Consider the following 12,576-nt stretch of genomic DNA (forward strand, 5'->3'; position numbering starts at 1 on the left):
GCCAACACCGGGTCCAGTGGGAGGTGGGTAGGGTATCCAAGCAGGACACCCTTCACCGCCGCCTCCTTCTTCTCCAGGGTAATGCCGCGGGTCCGTCCAGCAGCAATCTCGTCCAGGGTGGTGGCGTGGTCCCAGTCCCACTCACGGATGAGGAAGTCCCCCGCGCTGGAGACCGTCACCCGGAGTCGCAGCTTCCGCTCGTCCTCCATCCACCGAACGGCCTGGTAGTGGGTGCTGAAGTTCGAAGACACCAGCCTCCACTCTGGCAGGGGTCCGCTCGATCGGTCCTCCCCGCCGTCCTCGTGCCGCGTCCTCCTTCGGGCCCGCTTGCTCTGCACGCGGGTCCAACCGTCCCCGTCGTCAGGAGCAGACTCCGTGGCCCGCTTCCTTGTTGCCGCCATAGCAGAGGCGGGAGCGGAACGCTCAACCGGGCTGTCTGCAGGGGCAAGTCAGGGGGAGCAGCAGTGAGGAGAGAGGGTCTCTCCCCCGCACAGTTGCTATCCATATACAGGGGCGTTGTTCGCCCTCGTATGAAGTATGCATCTCACGTGTGTGTGTGTGTGGTGGGGGGGGGGGGGGCTCCACTCACACAGCTCTGTTGGACAGAGTGGAGTCTAAGGCACTTCGTCTCATCAGCTCTCCTCCTCCTACTGATAGTCTTATACCTCTCAAATTCCGCCGCCGTTTTGCCTCCCTTTCTATCTTCTATAGATATTTTCACGCTGACTGCTCTTCTAAACTTGCTAACTGCATGCCTCCCCCCCTCATGCGGCCCCGCCGCACACGAGTTTCTACTCAAGCTCATCCATATACTGTCCAAATCCCTTACGCACGATTTAACCAGTATCTTCACTCTTTCATCCCTCACGCTGGTAATCTCTGGAACGATCTTCCTTCAACTGTATTTCCTCCTGCCTACGACTTGAACTCATTGAAGAAGAAGGTATCAGGACACCTCTTCTCACGTAATTGACTGCTCTTTCGGCCACCTCTTCGGATTCTTTACAGGAGCATCGAGTTGCGGGCTTTTTTTATTGTTTCCTTTTTTTTGTGCCCTTGTGTTGTCTCCTTTGCTGTAAAAAAAAAAAATCTCTCTCTCTCTCTCTCTCTCTCTCTCTCTCTCTCTCTCTCTCTCTCTCTCTCTGAACTATGAAACACGTAGCCGCAGCGACGCGCAGCCTAGAGAGGTCACGGGTGATTCCCCTGTTGCCAACACTCTTCTCCTTGGTGATATTAACCTTCAATACATGAGAATGTCTTGACCTGGCAAAAAACACTAAAATAAGAACTTTGCATGAAGCTAATTTTGACCTTATGAGATGTTGGGTGAAGGATAAACTGAACTGGACTCCTGCCACGTGTGTCATCTATGGAGGGCTCTTTGACCTATTAGATAACAGTGCAGACATAAATAATAAACAATCTAAGTGCCCTGCTCTACGAGTTGAAAAGTAAAAATGAACATATGGACGTGCATGTATGCCTACCTGTGCCTAGTCTCCAGAGTGACTCGCTGCAAACAAAGATCAGTGACCTGAACGAACAAATCAAAAAGTGGATTGAAGTCAATGGCATCTCAATAATAAATCCCGACCTAGATCTCAGGCTGGGCACAGGTGATATAGACAAGTCCTGCTTCCATACACAAGGCATACATCATGGTTCGCTGCTCAATAGGCAGGGGGCAGTTAGCCTACTCAGTGCCATCGGAAAGCAGAGTGAGAAACTCAAAGTGTCCGTGAGCTGGGATAACCTTACGAAAATCCCAGACCCCTGCCAACCCAGCGAGGTGCGACATGCGCCGCCCGAGACCCGCCTTCCCCACCCTCCTCACCATGGCCATGGGACAGCGACGGGTGGCGACTGGCGGGTCGCTGGCGGGAGGCGCCGCCAGTCGGGTCGCCTCATACCACCTGGCTCCCCGGGGACCATGACAGGTTACGGGGATCACAGCCAGCCCCACCCTTCGTCAAACCCACCCAGACCGAGGACTGCACCTCACTCTCACTTTCAAGACAACCCTGCAGACACGGGGTACCAGGGTGGAAGGACCCACCACCCCACCTCACACCCACGAGGCCACCATGATCAACTGTGGTGAATTTAACTACCGACAGGCTCAGTGCAGGTTGGACAGTAGGTTACAATGTGGTATGTGTCGTAAGCTTGGTCATAAGAACCGTCTGTGCGATTACTGTAACCAGTAGGAGTCCGGCAAAGAAGAAAACGCCAGTAGTAATACAGTGAAAGGACACAATGAAAACGATTATCTGACAATAGAACACATTAATGCACAGAGCCTCCTAGGAAACAAAGTAGAGGTTGAACTATTAGTGAAAGATAGACATACAGATGTCCTTTGTGTCAGTGAGACGTGGCTCCTTCATCATACTCCAGACCAGAGCCAGTAAAGAATAACCATTGTATAAATGGAAATAAAGTTTCTGATTCTCTCTCTCTCTCTCTCTCTCTCTCTCTCTCTCTCTCTCTCTCTCTCTCTCTCTCTCTCTCTCTCTCTCTCTCTCTCTATATATATATATATATATACACACGAGTTGTATAGCAGTTACTATATCTGTATTTTGACAGGTGCAAGGCCAAGAAAGACAAAATGTGCGACTTGCTGCAGAGTTGTTAAGCGAGAGCTGTGGTAAGGCCCTTCAAAGATATCTTGCTCAGTGTCATTCACAGGCATCATTCATTATATAAATAGATAAAGCTTTTGACACCCTGAATTATTAGAAGGTATGGGATGTGAAGGATGAAAGGTGTGCTATGGGATTAAAACTAGAAAAAAAACAGGAAGAGGCTCTCAAGTTTCTTGTTGATGAGCTTCCAAAATGCAAATTTAGTAATTGCAACAAGGTACTGCTATGCCAAAAAGCATTGACTCTCGCTGGGAAAGCTGTACCAGAATTATGCACATATGTTAAAGACAAGTAGGGTAAAGATAACATGTTAACATGCAGACTAAACCAGGATGTTTTGGAAAACTTTTCTCTCGTGTGCGGCGTATTTGTTGTTGGGAGTAGATATTCCTGCATCCCTGCTGAAGACAACATCTGTGTCTGTAATAAATGATGAACATGAGGATGACTCTTACACCACTGCATGTAATATGGAGTTTGAAGCTTCAGAGTGTGTAACTGAAAATCAGGACCACAATGAAACACAGGAAATATTACAAGAGATATCATGTAATGAAAATTTTCCTTGAGAAAGTCTGGCACCGCAACAGGATGTAATGATGTATGTAGCAGGATATTTAGCTTACAGACTGAAGAATTCTCATCCTCATTTTCTTATAAAAAGAAAAATAGAAAATACTTGGATTTCAGAAATGGACAAAGGACATTTGGCTTACTCTTCTAAAGAATTAGTTGATTTTGGTAAGGAATTTGAACTTGTGTTCTGTTTGTTTCATGAAAATAAATTGATGGAAAAGGCAACATTAATCAAGACTAAATTATTTAAAGAAACAATTTAAGAATAAGCAAGTAAATTATAGAAGTAAGCAAAAAACTTATGGACCTGATGGAGTGCCTCCTATTGTCCTTAAAAACTGTGCCTCCGTGCTGTCACCCTGCCTGGTCAAACTCTTTCGCCTCTGCCTGTCAACATCTACCTTTCCTTCTTGCTGGAAGTATGCCTTCATACAGCCTGTGCCTAAGAAGGGTGACCGCTCCAATCCCTCAAACTACCGTCCTATAGCTTTACTTTCTTGTCTATCTAAAGCTTTTGAATCAATCCTTAACCGGAAGATTCAAAAGCACCTTTCAACTTCTGACCTTCTATCTGATCGCCAGTATGGGTTCCGCAAGGGGCGTTCTACTGGTGATCTCCTAGCCTTCTTAACTGACTCTTGGTCATCCTCTCTTAGCCGTTTCGGTGAAACTTTTGCTATTGCGCTGGACATATCAAAAGCTTTTGATAGGGTCTGGCACAAATCTTTGCTTTCCAAACTACCCTCCTACGGTTTCTATCCTTTTCTCTGTACCTTTATCTCCAGTTTCCTTTCTGACCGTTCTATTTCTGCCGTGGTAGACGGTCACTGTTCTTCCCCTAAATCTATTAACAGTGGTGTCCCAAAGGGTTCTGTCCTATCTCCCACTCTTTTTCTGTTGTTCATTGATGATCTTCTTTCCAAAACGAACTGTCCTATCCATTCCTACGCCGATGACTCCACTCTGCATTACTCAACTTCTTGTAATAGAAGACCCACCCTACAGGAACTTAATGACTCAAGGCTGGAGGCTGCAGAACGCTTAGCCTCAGCCCTTACTATTATTTCCGACTGGGGCAAGAAGAACCTGGTGTCCTTCAACGCCTCAAAAACAATGTTTCTCCTCCTATCCACTCGACACAATCTTCCAAACAACTATCCCCTATTCTTTGACAACACCCAGCTATCACCTTCCTCAACACTAAATATCCTCGGTCTATCCTTAACTCAAAATCTCAACTGGAAACTTCATATCTCATCTCTTACTAAATCAGCTTCCTCGAGGCTGGGCGTTCTGTACCGTCTCCGCCAGTTCTTCTCCCCTGCACAGTTGCTGTCCATATACAGGGGCCTTGTCCGCCCTCGTATGGAGTATGTATCTAATGTGTGGGGGGGGCTCCACTCACACAGCTCTTCTGGACAGAGTGGAGGCTAAGGCTCTTCGTCTCATCAGCTCTCCTCCTCATACTGATAGTCTTCTACCTCTTAAATTCCGCCGCAATGTTGCCTCTCTTTCTATCTTCTATCGATATTTCCACGCTGACTGCTCTTCTGAACTTGCTAACTGCATGCCCCCCCCCCCCTCCCGCGGCCCCGCTGCACTCGACTTTCTACTCATGCTCATCCCTATACTGTCCAAACCCCTTATGCAAGAGTTAACCAGCATCTTCACTCTTTCATCCCTCACGCTGGTAAACTCTGGAACAATCTTCCTTCATCTGTATTTCCCCCTGCCTACGACTTAAACTCTTTCAAGAGGAGGGTATCAGGACATCTCTCCTCCCGTATTTGATCTTGCTTTCGGCCACCTCTTTTGTCTCTTTTTTAGGAGCAGCAAGTAGCGGGCTTTTTTTATTATTGTTTTCTTTTTTTGTGTGCTCTTGAGCTGCCTTTGTTGTAAAAAAAAAAAAAAAAAAGAAACAACATGCAGCCTCCAAAGTTTTTCAAAAATCACTGAATTTGTAAAGGAACCTAATATATATATATATATATATATATATATATATATATATATATATATATATATATATATATATATATATATATATATATATATATATATATATATATATATATATATATATATATATATATATATATATATATATATATATATATATATATATATATATATATATATATATATATATATATATATATATATATATATATATATATATATATATATATATATATATATATATATATATATATATATATATATATATATATATATATATATATATATATATATATATATCATCATCATCATTACCATCAGCCTGTATTATTCCACTGCAGAACAAAGGCCTTTCCATATATCCATAAGTGTCCTTATTTTTAGATACCTTATAGCCTGCTGGGATTGCCATGGAAGTTTCAGCAGTGCTCTTTTCCTGCCTCGGGGGACGCCTCTAGATAGGGTAGAATTTCTTAATTAATAACCAGAATTGGTTCCCATATACACTTATACACATACACAATCTATGTATTATCATGTTTTCATATGTTTTTCTTATGCTCGTGCTATATGTTTATTTCTTGCATTGCATCATGCATTCAATTTTTTTAGATATTTTTTACATCATATATATATATATATATATATATATATATATATATATATATATATATATATATATATATATATATATATATATATATATATATATATATATATATATATATATATATATATATATATATATTTCCAGTATGGCATCCGTTGCCTTGCTCTTGTTTGATTATGGCGTCCGTCGCCTAGTTATTACTCAGTTTTGTGGTGGCAGTAGTTTCTTTATAGATGTCTTTTAATACCTTTATATAATCTTCTGGTACCCCCTGTTTCCTTAGCGCTGCCATAACCGCAGAGGATTCTACTGAGCCAAAGGCTTTTTCATAGTCAACAAAGGCCATACACAAAGGCTTGGTGTATTCTGTATATTTTTTCACAACCTGATTGATGACATGGATGTGGTATGTTGTTGAATAACCACTATGGAAACGTACTTGCTCCTTTGGTTGATTTGAATCAAGTGTCGCATTAATTCTATTTGTGAGCACTTTTGTAAAAAGTTTATAACCTACTGGCGGGAAGCTTATCGGTCGATGATTCTTTCGGTCTTAGATGTCTCCTCTCTTGTGAATCAAAATTGTGTGTATATATATATATATATATATATATATATATATATATATATATATATATATATATATATATATATATATATATATATATATATATATATATATATATATATATATATATATATATATATATATATATTCATGTATTGAAAACACAGGGTTGTTTATAGCAACATGTCACTTGCCCCAACCATCATGGCGCGCGCGACACTCATTTTTTTTCAACATCATCATACAACGTGTCTCGAGCGCCGTGATGGTTGGGGCGAGTGAAATGTTACTATAAATAACTCTGTATTTTCAATACGTAGAGCTTTAACTGCATTCTGATCACACTATCGTGCTCACGAGAAATTTTCCTACGTAATGTAATAATATATTTCTGCAGTCAATGAACAACTGTTGAAAACAGTGAGCATAATTAAAATATGTTATAAACATTTTTTTAACATCTACACGGTTCAACTCATCGTAATACCATTTTCTTATTTGTTTTGTCGAGTTTTTAAAATACATCTTGATTCTACAGTGACTGCTGAGTCTGATGGTGTCAACCAAAACTGGCTAGCTCGTATATGAGTTGAGCTATGGCATATACTAAAGAAACATGTCTCACTCGAGCATGCAAGATGTGGTCCGACATTAGTGTTAGCGGGAGAGCGGAGCAGCCAATCAGCTGCAAGCTTACCAATCTACCTAGGCGCCAGGAATCTAGATTAAGTGAACAGACTTTTTTTTTATAGTTATATTTTATATACGGTCCAAGCAGAGCTCATTATGTCCTGTCTCCACATCTATATTTGTTCATTTTCTCTTTAAATTTGTGCACATTTTGAACCTCAACAATCATCTCTTCACTCAAGCTGTTCCAGATGTCAATTAATACTTCCATGTTGGAAACTGTACTACGGGGATCTTAATGTCGCTCAAACATATTACTCTTGCTGTGTTTCTTTGTACTAGTACAGTGCCCGTGCCCGTTAACACTACCTGGCACAGTGTAAATACTATATGTGTACCTTACCGGTACTGATATATATTAAAGACTCCTTGGACTGGGCTCTCGTCTAATGTTGTTGAGGTCGCACCCTACACCAACATAATTTGTTTCTCTGTGTGCGCGTATTGTATATTGGATTAAATAATTTGTATAGGTATATGATGCCATGTAAATAATAAATTTCATAAGAAGAATCGACGTTCTTATCATTACCGCTCCATATTTCTACTTATAATGCAGTGTGCTATGCACTCGCCACGGAGACAACGAGGAAGGGGCGTGGCCAAGCGTGGCTAGGCTAAGAGTTGCCAACGAGTGATTTCCTCCCGCCCGTATGACGATACCTTCTCAACACTTGCCTTGCCTACCGCCACGAGAGGTAGCGAGCGAGCGAGCGAGTGTGTGTGTGTGTGTGTGTGTGTGGGACAGCAGCATAGGTGGGCGTTATCGCGATAAGTTATCGCGATACTTTATCGCTGAAAACAAAATCGGGTTATCGGCCATCCGATACTTACTTATATATATATATATATATATATATATATATATATATATATATATATATATATATATATATATATATATATATATATATATATATATATATATCGGTATCTTCGTTACTTTTGTAACCAAACTATCGATAACTGCTACTTTTTTCCGCCTCTCAGAAAAAAAAAAAAACACGTCGTCTCCCTACTGCGCATGCGTGGCCCGGTGTTGTATGAAAAAAACTTCGGGGTATGAAATATCTTCGGTGAGGAGATTTCATACTTAGATTTTCAACATTAAAACACTAAGCTATTTTTTTTTTATGTTACTCAGAAATCAATATATCAAAGAGAAAAATGATTTAACTTTTCCCAAAAAATGATTATTCACTGTCTCAGATTTGATATTCCTTATTCGTTTGTGAGCATGCCATGGTATTGAAGGCACCCGGTGTTGTGTTATTTGGTGTCCCATCGTCAAAAGCTGGCGTTTTTGTTTACAAACACTGGTCTCTCGTGAACTGCGCATGATCAGACCAGTAAGCGTAGACCTGTACAGTCTCACAAAGCTTTTTAACACATTAAGAATTGCTGGAAAGCTGAATCAGACATACAGTACCACTATCCTCGCTGTTTCTAGAACGACACTCTGTACATATAAATACAACTCGTACAGAGTGTCGTTCTAGAAACAGCGAGGATGGTGGTAGTGGTACTGTATGTTTGATTCAGCCTTTCAGCAACTCTTAATTACGCTTAAAAAGCTTTGTGAGACTATACAGGTCTGCGCTTGCTGGTCTGAGCTTGCGCAGTTCACGAGAGACCAGTGTTTGTAAACAAAAGCGCCAGCTTTTGACGGTGGGGAAGCCAAATAACACAACACCGGTTCAGGCGTTTCTAGTATTACCGTCCCTATGTACGTGTCAACGTGTGGTTTTCAGGTTTTGTAAGTTTTCTAACATACAGTTAATGAAAATTTGAACTCATCTATGTATTTCTATCTAAAATATCAATATAGTATCGTTTTCGCCTATCGGACTTTTCACTAGCTAGTATCGGAATTGTGGATTTATATCGGGTATCGGTTATCGGTTATCGCCTATATTTGTGTCTCCAGTTAACGAATATCGGTTATCACCGATAAGGTTTTTCATTATCAGTTATCGGTTATCGGGAATAAGGTTTTCTGTTATCGTGCCCAGCTATGGACGGCAGCTCATGCGCACAACGATGTCGCGTTTCCTCCTGATGTAGCACTTCCTCCTGCCACACCTCCACACACGCAGACGACTGGCACCTTGATTTCTGTCCTCATGCCAATCCTTAACGACAATCGTCAGCGTGTGTGGGGTTTCGTCTATGATGCCAAGCCTTAAGCTAGTCCACAAATGATCTTCGCAGAATCATGATGCCAGTCCTCTGCTTGTGTGGGGAGCTTTACTCATCCAGATGAGCCTGCCCTTACTATATATATAAATAAGCTATTACCAAAATAAAGTTTAGTAATCTTCATTGTATAACTGATTTGCCAACCTCTGCTCCTCGACAGACTTGGTCCTGACACAAGTGGGTCACATCCCTGCCAAGGGCTTGTACGTTTGCTTCACACGTGCGAACAGGACAGCGCCTGACCTGGCCCTGCAATACACCTCTACCTACACCCACGGCAACCCCAGCACACACACCTCGTGCACTGGTGACATCACATACCGCGGACCCGAGCTGGGCTGTGAGTTACATTTTCTGTATTTAATTATCTTTTTAATTGCTTATTTAATCAATTATTTGTATGTATGTGTGCAGGAGTATGTTAATTTACTCAGTTATTTGTCTGTGTGTATGTAGGAGGAGGTAAGAATACACCTACCGAAACGGCGTGAGCCACTCCCGGTGAGGTATATTCGGGAAGCAAGGTGGGTGCTGCAAGCCCACCAAAGACCTTTCCCGTGTCCTTACTTTCTATTTTTATATTGCCTCATTAACACCAGAGAGTAAGTAGTTCAACAGGCTCTCTAAAGACAGATTCTCTTACTTTCCACACCACACTACGAAAACGCTACACACACACACACACACACACACACACACACACACACACACACACACACACACACACACACACACACACACACACACACACACACACACACACACACACACACACACACCATTATATCAAAATATATCAAAGTTTAATATGGCTAGTACAATACAAAAGGCCTCAGAGTCCCCGTCTTGTTGGGGGGGATCCACAAATGCCCCCAGAGAGGACTCCACCTTCGGCTCTTGACCTGAGAGGTGTCTTGATACCTCTTTAAACTTTTTCTTTATTAACTTCTGCACCATTCGCGATCTTCGTTCTAATTGTCATTCTGTGGAGCACCACCTCTCCTTTAAACCTCACCCTCTTTTCCTCACCCAAACACAGGTTTCTAAGGCTACTGACAGTAATCTCTACTCTGTTCCCTTCTACTATCCCTATCCAAAATTTCAATCCAAAGCTGAATGTTGCATCTACATACGCAACGACATCACTTGCTCTCGTGCCCACGACCTTGTCTCTTCTGAATTTTCCACCATCTTGCTAAGACTTCATTGTCATTCTATTATTAAATACAATTGTGCGGTTTATATCTTACCTAACTACCAACAATGTAAAATTCTTTGATTATTTAAACTCTAAAGTGGAGCACATCTTGACGGGAACGGAAGGAGGGCTCTCGTTGGTCTTGGTGTTGTCCTGTTGTCCGGGGCGTCAGGTGACCGCACTCCTTCGACGTTACCCACCAAGACGCTGCAGTACTTGAGTGGGGCGCGAACAGCATCGACCCAACCGTCGAAGTAAGGACAGCGAAGGAAACACTTTACCACCGGGAAGTCATCAGCTCACCCCACGTAGTCGAAGCAGCGAACGGTACGACGTCGGGCAGGACTTCCTCTGACACTAAAATCCTGGAACATCCCGGATCCCGAATGAAGTTTTTCTTTATTTTCTATTTATTTATTTATTTTTTAATTTTTTTTACGTCGCGGCCTATTGCGCCGTTGGGCTTTTTCACTGGTGGGGCCTGATGGTCGACCCAGCTCGTTGTGGCGCAGGCAAGTGTTTATAGTGGCTCCAGGGTTGACACCCTGGAGCCGTTGTTGGTGCCTGTCGTGTAGTGCTGTTGACTATAGAAGGTTGAGAGAGGCAGAACGTGATCTTGACGTTTTCCTTGGAAGCGTCATATTTAGGGTTTTGTTTAAACAAAGCTGGATTTTGAGGACAGTTTGGTCTAATATGTCCTGGATCTCCACAATTATGGCACTTAACTGGAGATGGTGACTTCCTTGATGTGGGTGGAGATTCCTTTGAGGAGGGTGGTTTAGTAGGAAGCGGTCGTTTGCTGTGCTCAGTCACTGAAGGGTACCTTGAGTAGTAGCAGTGTGCCGAAGCCCAGATGTCGGCGCGCTTAACTGCTTCGTCTAAGGTTCGAATGTTGTTCTCCTTCAGGAACATCCGCAACTCAGCTGGGACAGAGGCCATAAACTGGTCAAGGATCATAAAGGACCTATGATCCGAGAAAGAGTGCGTTACCTCGCTGGAGTCGAGCCAGTGGTCCAAGTGACGGCCTAGAAGGGTGGAGAATTGTTGGAAGGTTTCCCCGGCACTAAGCTTGGCTGAACGGAAGGCGCTACGGTAGTGGTCGCTTGTCCGGTGGAAGTGCTACAAAATGGTTGATTTCAACTGGCTGTAGTCTTCTGTAACATCTGCAGACAAAGAGATGTAAAATTCAGCCAGTTTACCGGTAAGCCAGCTTCTTAGGTAGATGGCATACTCACTGGCGTCAATCTTAAGGAGAGAGGCGACTCGTTCGAAACGAGTGAAGTACGAAGCTATCTGTACTCCTTCGCGATACACTGGTAGCATGGGACGAGTGGCAGAGTCAGCACCAAGGTGGACCGTACTCTTACCACCAACTGTTTGCAGTTTAAGCCGCTCAACGGTAAGGACATGCTCCCTTTCCTTTTCGCACTCTTCTCGATCTGTTTCTTCCTTCTCCTTCTTCTCTTGTCTTTCACGCTCACGTTCGTCCCGTTGGCGTGCCTGCTCCTCGGAGACGAAGGTACTGAGGTCGTTCCTTTCGCAGCCCATCTCTCGTCCTATTTTGACCAGCTCCTGAATGGATGACATCTTCAACGGAACACTCCCGTCGAAGGGGAGTCACCTAGTCGTGGTGACGGGCTTGAAGCGAGGTCGGCGGCATCACCTACCATGATGGCTTGCCTACCTCGATAGGGCTTGATGTCCGCTGACCTGACAACAGATAAACATGAAACCTCTTCACATACGCAGACAAACACACAGACTTACACTTATGTATAAGATCACAAACACCCACATTGACACTGATCCACACACATACTTACACAACGCAAACAGTCGACGTACTCGTAACAAACACATCCATAAATATCAAACATATCACACTAACACTGACACATACAAGCACTCATTCTTTCCACGCACCATACGTGACTGGAACAGCCTCCCCCAACAGATTTTAGACTGTGGTATAATAGACTCATTCATAAAACAAATACACACTCACTTGTCACCACAACACACCAACACTAACAATTACACTTGTTTCACTTCCCTCCCCTGCACACCCGGCTTCCCCGTCCCCCCAACACCCAACACAAATATGCGTGTTATGCACCTGATGGGTGCC

The 12,576-nt window shown here is 42.9% G+C and overlaps 1 protein-coding gene across 4 annotated transcripts in view; it reads left to right on the forward strand.

Annotated features, from left to right (window-relative positions):
- LOC126995872 (uncharacterized) overlaps positions 1-12,576 on the forward strand; it is a 163,515-nt gene that overhangs the window by 45,019 nt on the left and 105,920 nt on the right. For all 4 annotated transcript variants that reach the window (XM_050855771.1, XM_050855769.1, XM_050855772.1 and 1 more), the window contains exon 3: positions 9,411-9,590. In XM_050855771.1, the coding sequence (XP_050711728.1) occupies positions 9,411-9,590 (180 nt within the window). The remainder of the gene's footprint in view (positions 1-9,410; positions 9,591-12,576) is intronic.

This window comes from Eriocheir sinensis, chromosome 9 (assembly GCF_024679095.1).
Source record: "Eriocheir sinensis breed Jianghai 21 chromosome 9, ASM2467909v1, whole genome shotgun sequence".
Lineage (NCBI taxonomy): Eukaryota > Metazoa > Arthropoda > Malacostraca > Decapoda > Varunidae > Eriocheir > Eriocheir sinensis.